Below are 15,584 nucleotides of genomic sequence, written 5' to 3'. Positions count from 1 at the left end.
TGGGAATTTGATCTGTACCATCTTTGCCCTTCTTGCTTGACTTCTCACACTTTACATCTTTAAAGTAAAGTATAGGATTTGAATTTATCAGCACCTTCTGCAGACAGTAAAGTGTCTGTTTCTTAGCATGGGCTCATATAAGCCTCTGAAAGAATAAAATTATGCAAAATGTTTTAGTTTCAGGGTTTAGTTGGCTTTAAAAGATGCTAGTTTCCTTAAGAAGGAGTCAGAGTCCCTTGTCGTTTTCATCTTTTATATCTTCACTGTGCTTACTGTCCTCTTTGTCTGCCTTCCTCTCCCCAAATTTACTCCTGCTTTCATTGTTAATATGCCTCCAATTTCTCTCCATTCACTCCTCTTCCCCTCTGCTATAATCACTTCTCTTCTCCTCAGAAACTCCCCCTCCCTAACTCATTTCTTTCCCTAAAGCCCTATCACATGTCTGAGAGCATGCAGGACGAATTTTATATCTGTCTGCCCAGCCTCCCCTTCTCCATTTTTCACCTGTGTGGATCACTCAGCTGCCACTTCACACACCTGTGTCCCTGGTGTGCTGTGTGCACAAGCCATATATGAAGCGGATGCACAACAGTAAGACGAGGCGACACAGTACAGAAAGAGATTTCCATTAATAGATGGATTGAGAGGTGTTTTGCTTGGTTTCCTCTCATGTATAATGGATGATGTGAGCCTCTTGCACCATTGTTTGCTGATTCTAATCAGAGTCCAGTCTGTTGAATAATGAAACAGGAGGGCCAAATGAAAATGTCTCAGACCTTCTTCGGGACACCTGCTGATTAAATTGCTGACCATGTTCATTACAGCATTATAGTGATTGTCATTTGTTACATCATCACATATGGATACGCACATTCACACACACCCACAGACATGCAGGCCCATTTCTTTTGGATTCTTATCCCGAGGCATTTTGTGATGCTCTTCGATATAAACAGAAACTTACACACATACACACGCACACATAAAACCATTAAAACACGAAAAGTGGTGGATTTCTGACTAGAAGATGCAGTGGAGCAGAATTGCAGTGGCATGGCAATCTATTTTTAGAAAGTGTAGTGAAGGGAGCTGGATGATGTCGCAGCATGAGCGGAGCCTCTCAGTCCTCAATTCACCACCGAACTCTATTGGATTTACTTTTGCTATGGTGTTTACCATTAGCACTGAACAATGGAGGAGCCAAAATGACTGCAAGCTTAGACAAACTTTTCCACTTATAATTGCTATGCAGGAAAATAGAGAAATTAAACGGATGTAAAAGCTCCAATAATCTGCAATTCAGCGCTGCAAGTTTTCAGTTTACTCAAGGAGGTCCTGTAATTGAAAGTTTTTCTTAATGAGTTTGCAGTTTTAGAAAAACATTAAGTAACCACAGCGAAAGCAGGCCCTCATATTTAAGGCTGTAAGGGCTTGAAGTAAGATTTGAGCACAATTGTTAGCAATAAAACTGCCTTCACGTGCACACATGGCCGTGGCCAACCTGATAGAGTTGTGGAAAACTTGCTTGTTTCAAGTGTACAACTGATTATTTATGTGTTTGAATTGTTGTTGTTGTTGTTTTTTTTTTTTTACTTGTATTCTGGTGGGGTCTTCTCCTCCTTGGTTCAGTTGTAATCCTGAAAATAAGTTAAACAGAGTGCAAGTCAGAAGCTCAGAGATAAAAAAAAAGAAAAGAAGAAGCATCAAATGAATGTTTGAAGAAGCGCAGAACTGTTCTGTCTGTGTGTGAGCTCCATGCTTGCTGTGCTGGACAGGCCTTAATAATTGACGCAGCTGCTAAGAAGGAGCTGCACACCCATAGATTACCCTGTTGTCAGGGGGATTCTTCAGCATAAATATGACTGCCTGTATCTTTCCTTCTTCGTTTTTATTATTCCTAATGGAGATTTTCACCCAACTACACGTGAAAGCATTGGGACTCGTGGCACCTGTAGGTTGATAATGCTTCTCAGGGGTTAAAGCTTAGTTTTAGCATTTAGGTTAGACTCAAGTTAAAGTCAGGGTTAGGCTAAAGCAGTCAACTGTGATGGGAAAGGCTGGAATGGATAGGGCCATGAAATGTATTGTACCATAGTTAACCCTCATTGAGAGAGCTTACCAGTCATGTTCCTGAGTGTGATGAAGGATTTGAACAGTTAATAAGCTGTTAAACTTTGCATGCAAGTTGTCTTACTGTACAATAGGGACAATTTTTTTTAATTTTTTTTAAATAAAGGAAAAAAGAGCAGAGAAAGTTGAATACCCTCTAACGTCAACGTTTTCATATTCACAAAGGTTATTTAAACGTAGGTGCACGTTAGAACAAGGCCATCAATTCCTTTCCTATTACCAGCATTAGTTTGTTTGCGCTCAGTGAGCTTCAGACAAGCTCATGCACGCACACTTAGAGCTTAAGTTATCTCTAGTAATTACAATGTCCTCTCAGAAGACAGGCCTGTAAGTCAATAAAACAGGAAGGCATACAGTTACAAGGTATTCTAAAGGCTGTGGTGGACCACAATGTCTGATAAGCTCAACTTTCAGGGAAAGAGTGTTTAATTTTTTATTATAACCAACAAAGTCAGAGATGGTTGTAATGTACTGCAATTGTATGCACCTTGCGAGGCAACTGCCATGCACACTTGTGAAATCAATAGTTTCAGAGCAACCATGTGACATGCTAAGGGTCACTCGTGCTGATAAAAGAAAAAGTCTGCAGAGTCATTTGACAAAGATCTGAATTTTTGCCATTGCAAATAAACAGGTGTTGGCAGGTGTTAGTGAATTTATTTTTGTCCTGTTTGAAAGAAGCATTAAAGATAATATGTCTTTTATTGCCAGCTGTTACCTGGACTTACTTCTTATGCGCTGATGAACTACAACATTAAAACCTCTAACAGGTACAGTGATCAGTATTAATCATTGTGTTAAAATGCTTTGTTCTGATGTGGAAACTTCTGTCCTGCAATCTGAGTGGTTGTTACTTTGACAAGCATGAATCATTTAAACATTTTTACAGACCAATCTCGCCTAAACCATGTTTACAGCTCAATCAAGATTTTCAAAAAACAATCTGATTTAGGAAGCTGTTTTCAAAGACTGTTGACAATTCAATATCACCCCTTTATTTGATGCAGGTTCTGGGGGTACCCTCTATCTGGCATAATGTCACATAGGAATAAATGGTCATCGTTTCAAATGCGGAATATTCTCACAGGCATTATGTCCAGTCAAGGACTACTTTGATGCATAACTATCATTGTACAGTTTCAGAGTGACAGACAGAGTCGGTAATCTGTAACCCTAAAGGAGATATGCTACTGGCCGCACTGCCCCTGAATATCTCCTGTTTCTACACTGTAGTATGATCACTTTTGTTTGTTTGTTTTTCAAAGGTGCTTGATTTTCAGCTGTTGTATTCAAGGAACACAGGGTTCCTTGAATACAACACAGGGTACAAATATGTACCTTATTTTTCATTTGGATGGAACAATCTTGTCTTTAGAATAACTAGCTTACATGAAAATTATTTGTAAACATAAATCATACTACAACTTATAGCATAACGTCTCAAAGTTACTCACATTTTTTTCATGTCTTTTCATCATTGTTTCTCCTCTGTTACCCCCTGTATTCTGTTACTTTCAAACTTCCCTCACACACAGTCACTTCAGGAACATAAGGAGATCGATGTCAGTCAACCAGATTCTTATATTAAATGGAAAAGACTTATGTGACTACTTATATGTGGTCAAATTGGTTTCTGCTGAAAATTGTGGTCTGTTTAGTCTCCAATAGTAACCAGATGTAGTATCTTGGTTATGGAGCCCTTCTTATCTATTTTTGGACATCTCCAAGCAATCAGTTTCACTTGATGTCAAGGTTAAGCAATTTTCCTGACACACGGATACAGTCGTCCATGCAAACGCACTCCAAGCTGGTTGCAGTTTTAACCACCAACGCATACTGAGGTCATACTGAGAAATGAAATCTAGCTAAAACAATCCTTCACGCTATCTCCTGCTGCTGTCTCAGGCTAAGATTAGCTGAAAGGAGGAGATAAAACAGCTGCATCTTAATCTGTGGGTGGCGCAAGCGTACAAAGAAGCCAATTAGGATTATAATTTATAGTTCTCTTGCCCTTTTCTCCTTTCTCCCCTTTCCTTTTCTCTTGTCTCTCACTCACCCACCTCCCTCCATGAATTAATGTCTTTATGTGTGTCGTGTGTGTTCCCACAGAGCAGCACGAGCATTTGGAGAGTACCTGTCCCACACAAACCTTGAAAACCGAAACGGATCAGGTCAGCGTCTCTTGTCATCCTGCCATTTGTCCATCCCTCTATCCTACTCTGTGTATTCCTTTGAGGTTTTAATCCTTCCTCCACCTGCTTCACCTCATCCTCTATTGAAATGCCAGGCTGTGCTCACTGGTGTGTCAGTACAGAAGCTGATAACCGAAGAACGATGTTGATGTTATCCTATGTCATCCTGAGCTTATCTGTTTCTTTTCTCCTTTCTCTATTTCTTTCTCTTTAGCACCTGGGTATATTTCTCATGCTTGAACACTCATATTTTTTGTTTTATTTATATCCATCTCCCTTTTTCACACTCTAGCTCATCTTCTGTGTGAGACCTTGGTGGGTCCTGATCCAGAGTCGCCAAGTGACACGACTGGCTCCGACAATAACAACCACCTCCCTCCTTGCTCCACCATCAAGGGCTGTGAGGACAAACCGGAGCCCAGACAAGCAAAAGAGAAGCTGGGCTTACTCCAGCCTCCTCCCCCCTCGATCACAATTTCTACCAAGCCTTCGCGTCTGTCCCTGGAACGCAGCTTCTCAGCAGAAGAAGACCAACAGAAGTCTGTTGAGTGCACCCTGCAACCTGCCCGCTTGTACACCATCACCACCAAGCACGGTATGTTGATGAGCAGCGGCCAAGGCAGCAAGGAGAGCCTAGAACTGGATATCCTAAAGGAGAAGTCAGGCAGTGGTGGGGTGGGGTCTAGAGGTGGCTCGATCCAGCCCTCCACCTCCCCATCTTCTGCATCATCATCTCCAACCCAATATCAGCGTGCAGGCAGCAGCCGTGGAGTCAGCAGCTGTGGTGGCAGCCACCATCACAGCAACCATCACAGTAATCATCACCACCACCACACTGTCTCCAGCATGAATGCACCTTCCAGCAGTGGTGGAAGTAGCGGGGCAAGTGGAAGCAGCAGTAGCAATCAGCAGCAGCTAACTATTGCAGGGTCCCACTCCCATCATGCATCACATCATCACTCCCATCACCACCATCACTTGTCCCAGCCGCCGCTGCAGACCTCAGTCAGCGCACACAACATTCGAAGCTGGGGCGAAGGAGGAAAAGGGGAGGCTGAGTGCAGCGGGCTGGCTTGCGACTCATGCACAGGGACTCCCTCTCGTAGCCAGGGCTCACTGGACTTGGAGAGCACGTCCCGAGAGGCAGGCAAGCAGCACCGATGCCTAGAACGGATGTTGAGTGTGGACCGGGTGACTGGGATGGAGAGAGGTGAGATGGTGGAGGACACAGAGTAAGGGAGAGGCACTAAAATCTAAAGAAGGGGGGGAAGGTGGGTGGCCCTACAGCTGGGATTTGAAATGTTGATATTGGACCAGAGAAAAAATAACATTTCATTACCTTCATTCACTTGCACAATTGGCAATGAGACTGATGTTGTTTATACAATTTCTGTCATTTAAGATACAGTAACCTGCATCAGTTTGGACACCGAAGAATTATTTACTTGTTCAGTTAGTACTTTAGTGAGTAAAAGATGGCCTGGTTTCCAAGGCTTTTAAAAGAAAAAAAAGGTTCCAAAAAAAACCCCACATTTCTTTTATATTGAATGCAAGGCCAGCCTTTTTTTGAATGTGTTCATTTAGAAAATTAAAAGATGAAAAATGATAAGAAAAAAACAAAAAGACAACACAAAGCTTGGTAAAAGAAAAAAAATGATTCATACTTTTGACAGAAATTAGATGCTATAACCTTTAATAGAGGTTTGTTGTATGATTGTCTTAAGTTTAGAGCTATTGTTTCTGCTTTTACAGTTTCCAGGATTTCAGTCAGAAGGAGGGATCCAGTTAGACTAATTTATCTCTTTAGTCCAGTTTTCAACACTTTAGTTATAGCTTTATAATACCTTAAATTATAAGAATCAAACAAATCTCGTCCCAAATGTTTGGTTAGATACTAAACATCCACATCTAATTCTTCTGATGTCTGTTGGGGATTTGATGTTAGCTGTGACGTTGTAGTCTGTATTTCTGACTCTTCGTCTCTCATGTGCTGTCTCCTCCTTTGTGTCTCCTTCTCTCCATTTGTGGAGTGGTGGACTGTGAAGTGCTGGTTCTGGTTTTGTGCTTTAATTGTACATTTATTGCAACATTTGCCAACACAGCACATAGAATTTATTTATTTATTGTTTTGTTTTTGTCTGCTTAACTTTGGAATCCTCATTTTTCTCTCCAATTGCAGAGGAAACTAACTGGTTCCCCAAGGAAAATATGTTCTCCTTTCAAACAGCCACAACAACCATGCAGGCGTGAGTGTTCAACCATCAAGCACACTAAAGCACATGTACACTAAATGTGCACGCAGTAACATTTTTAGCGTATGTGGTATCTGAAAGATCAACTTCGATTAATGATACTGCCATTTTAGACCACTAATTACAAAGGGGCATTTTACATCACTTAACAGTACCGACACCTTTTCCCACAGTCTGATATTGGTTTAAGATTGATTTGAAATTTTCCTGACTGCTGTAGTTGGCATTTCACTAAGTTATGAAAATCAGCTTCCAAATCCCTAAAACTTGCTCAAGGAAGACAATTCATCATAATGAATGATTGAATTAGTCAGTGTTAAGTTAAATGATTGATAGCCAGTAAAGCATTTGCTTGCAGTATTTACAGAGCAGTTTCTGTCGGTTTGTCAAGAAAAAAAAAGAAAGAAAGAGCCAAATTGTCTAAAATGTGTTGTTTAATTTACTACACGTTTGGTATTGAAATTACAGGATAATTTGTTGACAAGCAATAGTTTGTTATTTTTTAACTTTAAGTCGACCAAAATGAACCAAATGTTTATGCCGGTAGTAGTTCATGGGCTGGATCAAACAAAAAGAAATGAAAGGAATGCAACAGGGATGTGAGTGAATATGTCTCTGTGCTTCTGGATTCAAGTTCTTCTGAGTTTTCGAGTTTGAAAGCAAAATGAGATTCTATCTCTAGATCACCAGTAGCAATAGAAGATATCTCAGCTGTCATAACCAGTTTACATCAAAATGTAGAGTCCCCTGGGGGTCACTGTAAACTGTCTGTATCATCACTGTCATGTTATCTCTTTAAGGTGTACGTTTTGCACCTTCTCCTCTAATCTAGCATCAGACCTCTGTTTGCCCAGGAATAGAGCACACAGTCAGCTGACATTCTTAAAGTCTTTGCTTATTTGGCCTGTTGAATAAACACAGGTCAACACCAATTATGTGCATCATGAGTTGACATTTTATTTATGGAGGTTAAACACTGACACACTCTTCTCTTTATCTTGCCTCTCTTCTTGCATTCCAATTAACCTTGGAACTCTCAAACAGGATATCGTGAGTATTCCTCCTTGCCTGCATTTCTTAATCTTTCTTTTTTTTTTTTGCTGACCTCTTGTCCTCAACACCTCCTCTTCAACTTTTATGTCTACATTTAACCTTCAGCCATATGTTGAGACACAGAAAACAAATCACTACAATATGAAACCAGGGATTTTCCAGTATAGATGTGTTCGTATACATGAGCCAGTGTCTGGGTTTGAACATTTATGATACCGAAGGTGTTTCTTTCAATATGTTTCAGGTGGTTTGCTTTTTTTGAGGATTTTTCTGGCTTGACAGTTGTGGATAGTCAGGTATAGACTTGTCGACACAAAATGAAGCCTTTTAATTCAAGCAAAAAGCCAAAAGGAGAAAGTTACGGGACTTTCATCCGACAGAATGGATAAAGTCCAGTATACTCTACCGCTGCCAAAACTCAAGAAAATCCATCTAGCAGTTCTGTCCATTTGACACACACCCCCCCCCCCCCCCCACACACACACACACACACACAGGTCATGAGAATAGATAGTTTGACTTAAACCATTTAAGATATTTGTGGCAGTTATGTTAGTATACTGTAATCCCACTCAACCAGTGCAGTTAAGTATCTGGGACAAAGTATGTTGTGTGCACCACTAACTTCTCCCTAATGATTCCTGCTAACATTATTAACACTGACTATTTTACCAAGCTAAAACCTAACATTTCATTCTGCAAACCCCTAGCTACAGCACACCTTAACTAACTACGCCCAACTAACATGAGCTGCTACTAAACTGTCAAATGTGTGGTAGGTACACAGGTCCACAGAGCAAGAAATATTTTATGCTGTAGATGGTAAACTTGGGGTGGGACTTTTCATCTGACCAAAGAACAGCTGAAAATGAAAGTAAGCCAGATAATACAAACTGGATCCAAGTCCCGTATTTGATGCTTTATTGCTAGATTTGCCCATATTATGGTAAATCACGAAATAAGCATGAAACATTGTTTTCAAGCAGATGGAAACAAATTACACATTTATTTTGTGACACTCCAAACCACTTTCAAACTAATGTATTACAATTGGGGTTTTCTTTTAATGTTGCTGGATTCTACAAACCACAATGTTGTCTGAAATCTTACCAAGTGTTTCACTTAATTAAAAATTGATAGATAGATAGAATGGATTTGGTTCCTAAACTTAACAAAGTAGCCAGTAAAAACAAAAGGGAAGTTAAATACACGAAGGAAGTGATAAAAGTACTTGATCAAACTGGAGATGAACACCTGTTACAACCAGTAAGAACTCCTTATGTGACAATTTCACAAAATACAGTCAGAATATACTCCCATTTGTAACCTTTTAGCATCCACACACAAAAACGGTGAGTCCAAAACCTGCACTGTTCTGTCTCATTCTCTTACCTCCAAATGCAAATGTGCTCCAACTGCAAAAAAGAGCAAACATTCTTAGTGTAACACGTTGAACACATGTAGAAGAGTGTCAATAAACAGAAATAGGCCCCCTGGAAAAAAAAGGCATCTCACAGTTTCATAGCTTTTACTGTGAAACTAATGCTTTTTGACCTGTAGACCAATGGCCAAGATAATCTCTGGCACCTAGATTAAACATTTGGGGTTTATTCTAGCAATATTTACCAAAGGATAGTTAGCCTGTGTTACTCTGTGTTGCGTTACATAATAAATGATTCCAAATAACAGCCATAATCCTGGTGTTTTAAAAGCTCACCAGAGTTTGAAAAATGTATAAATCTATAGATTAAATGAACTCCTCTTTCAGTAGTGCTTGAAGTCCTGCTGTTACCAGTAGATTATTGCTCTTTTCTGTTCTGACAAATTCTTAAAGCTAAATGAAGTCAATTTCATCACTTGGTTTGAGTTACAGTTTTTAACTAAGCTTAAATGTGTCACACTGGACTTTTAAGTGATAAATTAATAACACATTGTAGGTTTTATCTGTCATGACATTTGTTTGAGCTGAAAAAACAGTGACTGTTTTATTAATGGTACCTGTTATTTAAGGGAATTTCATCGGCTTAACTCATCCACTTACCCAGAATCTAAATACCCACAGTCAAGTACTGTTAAACATATAAATCTTGATGTTTTGCAGGCTGTTGGAGCCCAGTCTCTGACTTTGTCTCCTATTTGGACACAAACAGCTTTATAGGTTTGTTAACAGCTCTGCTAAAAACACACACTGAAAGTGATGCATTTTACACTATTTTGTACTTCAATGCCAAATCCAGTTTAAGTGCAGAGGAATCACTTCCTAAGTGATGGAAAAAGCATTTCGGTGGCTGATGTAAATGAGACCTCAAGTTTCCACAAAAAAACTCGATCTTTTCTGTCTTTGCTGTGGACTGCTTTTAATTGGATTATAGCCTTTAAAAACTGAGCATGGACATACTGACTTGTTTCATAAGGTCATAAAATCAGTTTTTCTGCTGGATTATGGATTATGTCACATGCCAATGGGTGAATTTCTTGCAGGGGTGAATAGTAAATATTATGTGAGCCTCTGATTTGATCTGACCCTCTTTGTTGTCAAAGCTATCTGCTGCCACACCTAGAAAGGTATCCCCCTCACAGCCAAATAAACCCTGCAGCTAAAAGCCATGGCATCAGCCTCCCTGCATGGTCTTACCCCTCACGATGCCAGCATTCTCCCTCTCTCATCCCTTTAATACTGTGCCACGTCCTGGCAGGGCTTTCCGGGGATTTGTGCAGAGAAAAAGGAGAGAGAGGGAGCAGGATTCAGCAGAAGTCATCCAGAGGTACGAAGCGTCACCCTGCCAGGCCGTGCTTTGCTTAAGAGATGTTCGTTTCGCACTCGTTTCAGGCTGTAGCTCTGCGGTTGCTTATTTGCAACCGTATCTAATGTGACTAAGCCAAGCAGTCAGAACGTGGCACTTGAAGGTGGAAGGATGTCAGCAGGTTTTAAAGGGACCAAAAGGAATCTGCTTGCAGTGTCTCAGTTTCAAGGGCAGAGTTCTGCCAGCCTTAGTCATTTAAACTTTTATTCTTTGATAAAACTGAAAAAAATCAAAACAAGCACATGCAATGTGAGTGATTAAAAGGTTTAACCAACACATTAACGGGTACTGGTGGATAAATTATGTGCAGCCCTGTTAAACTGATTTGTGAAAAACACTTCAGCATTTAAACTTACAGTGCAGCGCAACCTGCTGTTTTACCACATCAATACAATTCATTGGATTTTCTCCACATAAATACTTCCCTTTAAATACAGTTATAAAGACAAGAGATACAGTTTTAAAAGCCTTTGGACAGAGTGAGATTCTGTTACACTTGGAAGAGTAATGACTTCACTAACAAGTTCAGAAACCATCCCACTCAAGCCCAGATGCTCTGTCACAAAGGGGCAGATGGTGAATGTGACACCAGGCAGTACATCTCAGTTCCTCTGACATGTCAGTGTCTTCCATCTGCAGTGTCAGCATCATTAAGACTGTGTGTGTGAGCATGAAGAAACTGAAGAACAAATTTTGGAGGTAGTGTGTAACATTGAGGGCAGTCTGTTGATAGAAATGTGTAAGCTCAGGTCTTCAAATACCGAGTCCACCATGTTCTGATGCCATGTTTCTACAGTCGCCTAAAGGAGACAAACCCAACATTGACTCCAGTAGGTTGCATTCTGATACTTTGCTAATAAATCCTATCTACTGCTCATTTAAGGGACACTTGGCCTCTTTGTTCTAAAATCCAGAAAAAAGTGCTCCAAAACTTGGTCATATTATTCGATTTCCCCTTTAGTTGAGGTGATAGACCACCAAAAACAGATCAAACAACAAAACCTCCTCCATGTGAATAAAATGACTAAACGTCAGAGATCTTCAGTGCCCATCTTTCTTTAACTAACAGAAAATACTTTAAGAGCTTCTCTACTGAGATGTTCCCATTCTTAACACTGAAAGGATTTTTGTATTTCCCGTTTCTTAAATCTAGACAGTAAACTTTAAGAAAGGGATTAAAAATGAGTGTGGATTTTAGAAGATATTGTTTATGCCACAAAGCAGCACAGACATGAAGATCTTTACACAGTCATACTTGATATGCAGAGCTTCAAGTAGCAGAAAAGCTATAGAACGATCCTCATTTAAGACTCCAGTTGTGTTGTGCTGGTGGACCTCATATTATAAGTTTTGCATTCTGTGTAAATTCAACATAATAATCGGGATTAATTTTCTACAATTACAATTAATGGCAGTGTACAGAAAAGGTTGTTTAGTTTTTTTTCCCCTGTACTCTTCTGTGTGACATGTTCACTTTGCTCCATATCATACATAGATAAGCCCTGAAAACAATGTGCTGTCTGGGTATGGGTTTTGGAGGTAGTGCTACAGTACCTCTGTCTTTTTCTAAAGAGTCAATCTGTCAGTTGTTGCATATGTTGTTTCCAAAAGGATATTCACTATACTGTTTTCCAGAAAAGACATCCTTTAATAGCTGCACGCTATGAGTGAGAATTCAGTGTATCACTATTATATGGTCTTGGTCAAAATGATAATCTAAACAACTTCAAGTTCTGATTTAAGACACACAGATTTTTCTGAATCAAAACATAGATTAACAAACCTTGCAAGACTCGAAAATGTTCCAATCTCAGGATTATAATACATTTCATTACCTGGCAATAATTGATGACTAATAAAAAAGCAAGCTTGGTGAATGTCTGTGACAGTCAGCCACCCATATTATTCTTAACCAAAGTCAGACATGCCACACATCAACACCTCGGCATAAAAACCGATGGATGCAACAATCCACAAATATTAGAATTTTACATCTAATTAATCTGTGGAGATTGATTGGTTAAAAATGTTTTGGGTTTTTCTTCAAGTCCAAATAATTTTGGACAAAAAGAACAGATGAAAGAAAGGAGGGCTGCAGAAAAACAGAATAACAAAAATGTGCAAATATACAAAAGGGCTCAAAGAAAATAAGTATTGATGTCATACAGAGTTATAAAAATAGCTGAAGAAGGCATTAGAGGACCTGTCAGACTGTAAGCTGGAGGCTATTGCTTCTTCTCTTTCTGTTTGAATCTCATTAAATTTCTCCTCACCTTCACTTTGTGTCTGTCCATGAATTAGTATGTTCAGAATGTATTTACAAAGGCGCAAAGCAAATGATGTTGCTTATGTCTAATAAATGTATTGGCACCGCTTTAAACCAAATACACTGATAACGTTTAGCCTGTCTGGGTAACAGAGAAATTCATGGTTTGATGTTTTAAGTTTAATGTTCTGCTGACATTATTATGGAGGTTAACCGATGACTAAGAAACTGCAAAGACGTTTCCTCTCTTTTAATGCTGCCTCTGTATTTATGTGCCTCCCTGCCACCAGATAAACATACTTCCCACTTGCACATAACCACATGCAGAGACCATTAATAATGAGTGTTGACTGGTTGCTTGGTGAACAGAAACTGTGTGCTGCGGTGACATGGGAGGGGCCCAGAAAGATAAAAGGATGTTTATCTGGGGCTTATGCATAGAACATTATGTCAGGATCAGGCAGCAAGTCGTAGGGAAAAAAAACACAAAAAACCTTTGTTGTTATCAAAGACACTAAGTGCAACGACAATTGGAATACAGTAATGCAAAACCTATGCATTTAATGATTTATAGATCTCAATTATATCATTTTGAGTTAACAATTTATTGTAACCAGGAGACATGAAAATCCTTGCCAACTTTTACGAGCACTTGAACTCACCAATATCATAATAATACTACTAATCTTATAAACTAATATATACATAAACAAAACCTTGGAAACTGAATACAAAAGAGAAACAATATGCGCATAATTATAGTTTGGTTGCATAGACTGAGTGGTTCGCTCTTAATTTTTTGGAACTTGTGTGATCGGTGTGTGATCTATGTGTTATCTGTTTTTAGGTCAAAAGTCCCTTCTAAGAATGCCTCTCATTCTTCTGTTTTAGTGTCCATAATTCTTTTCCAAGAATGTACTGTACAGTCTTTGAATGTCATCTAACCCAATCCATAATGCATATTAGAGGCTAGAATACATGATAATTTGCTAAATGATTTCTCACAAATGAGTCCAACTATGCACAGCCTGTTAATTCTTACCCTGATGACATCACATACAGTACTGACATTTTGTCTGAAAACCTGGGTGTCACAAATCAATAAAGTGTTTAATGTAAATTTTCAACATGCCATAACATAATAAAAAGTTCAACCAAATCACAGGCTTTTCCGAAGTGTAACCAAGTACTTTTTAAACCTAGCCAAGATATTCTGTTGTCTAAATCAAACATGGAGTTGTTATCCCTATACCCAACCAAACACTAAGTGAAATCAGTAGGAAAACATTGACTGAAATTAATTCAAGAATCATGATTCAAAGTCCTGTGAATAGAGAAAATAAGTAATCCACGACAGCATTAGTGCATCTGCCCTTCATTAGCAAATATGAATAACTGTCAGTATTATCTCAAATAACAGGCTTGTTCACAAGAAATCTTAACAGTAAAGCAAGTGCGAAGTTGGAAGATGGAGATGAATACATTTGGATTTGGATTTTGTTTTTTCCCTATGGTTTGTTTAATGAGTCACACATTTTAGTTGCAGTGTTCATGTCCTCTCTCTCTCTGTTTCCCTCTATTAGAGATCATGAGGAACAGAGTTCAAATCATGTTGCTTTCCAAGACATTGATTGGAGGTCTATCTAGACATGTTAAATATGAAGAGACCATTAGTAATAATGACATGCATTGTTAAGGTATGGGTAACTGAGACATGGTTTGGATCTTTATGGAAACACTACATGTGTCTTGGTTGTATTTAATTGCTCGGTGTGTCTGTTTTATAAAAGAAGCTCAGCCAGTTACTCTAATGTCTTCCTATGAAAAAAATCAAAATCACACAAAGTGTTTGGTTTCCCTTTCGACTGTTGTGTGGATGGTCTATGTTTAATAAGTCAGCAACATATAATCAATGCGTGTCAAAAGTCCTGTGCTTTGGAACACACTGCTGTGCAGAATAGATATTTTTCCCTGCTCCGACACACCTGATTCAAATAAGTCATCAAGGTCATGAGATCCTGTCACTGACCCATTCATTTGAACCAGGTGTACTGAAACAGGTAAACATCAAATACATGCAGGTCAGGGGGTCCGAGGACCAGAACTGTGAAATGCTACATTACACCCACACTCCTCCTGTGACCACTATCTTCTGCTCTCTACAACAAGGAAATGTGCACGCTATGATTATCTAATTGTCTCTTTTTAACCTTTTGTGGAAACAGAATCTTGACACCTAAGAATCTTTTTCTTTTTTTTTTTCCTTCTTGTCTGACTCTCCCATTCACCCACCACTTCCTCCTTCTCTTCTTCACGTTTTGGTCCTTCTTCTGTCCTCCTTTACCCCTCCTCTGCTTTCCTTTTGCTCCCTACAGGAACTTCCGGAAGCATCTTCGGATGGTGGGCAGCAGAAGGATTAAAGCGCAGAGTGAGTCAGATGTGTCTATGTGTGTGTGGTTGATATGTTTGCTCAGACTGACTATGATGTTGTTCACCCTGCCATCATCAGTTGTGTTTTTCTCTTTTTTTCCCCTTTTTTGTCTGTGAATGTATGTGTGTGGTTTTGCATGTTTGTGTCACCAAACATCGCTACTTTGCCTTATCGTATTTCCTTGAGGATTTACATTTATCAGTGTGTGTTTGATTTCCAGTTATATGACTCTGTGCACATGTGTGTACATAATGTATAAGCATGTACTATGTTCTGAGCTATAGGGGGTATTTCTCTGTATCTTTTTGGATAATTGTTTGTCTTTTTTGGTTGCCTAGTAACAAAGACTTTAGATTCATTTCAAAAAGAAAAAAAAAAAACAAGGTACTGATTAGCAATAATCTAATAATGCTAATGTCGTACTCCTCTCCAAACCAATTAAGATTGCGAAGTTTC

The 15,584-nt window shown here is 39.2% G+C and overlaps 1 protein-coding gene across 1 annotated transcript in view; it reads left to right on the top strand.

Annotated features, from left to right (window-relative positions):
- The first annotated feature begins 2,716 nt into the window (after positions 1-2,716).
- Positions 2,717-15,584, top strand: part of nsmfa (NMDA receptor synaptonuclear signaling and neuronal migration factor a) — a 28,002-nt gene continuing 15,134 nt past the window's right edge. Inside the window, exons 1-5 of the mRNA XM_072371801.1 lie at positions 2,717-2,900; positions 4,240-4,301; positions 4,615-5,469; positions 6,502-6,568; positions 15,073-15,125. Of these exons, the coding sequence (XP_072227902.1) occupies positions 2,872-2,900; positions 4,240-4,301; positions 4,615-5,469; positions 6,502-6,568; positions 15,073-15,125 (1,066 nt within the window). The 5' untranslated portion in view covers positions 2,717-2,871. The remainder of the gene's footprint in view (positions 2,901-4,239; positions 4,302-4,614; positions 5,470-6,501; positions 6,569-15,072; positions 15,126-15,584) is intronic.

The sequence above is a fragment of the Leuresthes tenuis genome, unplaced genomic scaffold (genome assembly GCF_036924035.1).
Source record: "Leuresthes tenuis unplaced genomic scaffold, fLeuTen1.0.hap1 SCAF_19, whole genome shotgun sequence".
In the NCBI taxonomy this organism is placed as follows: Eukaryota; Metazoa; Chordata; class Actinopteri; order Atheriniformes; family Atherinopsidae; genus Leuresthes; species Leuresthes tenuis.
This window is presented reverse-complemented; position numbering and strand designations above follow the sequence as displayed.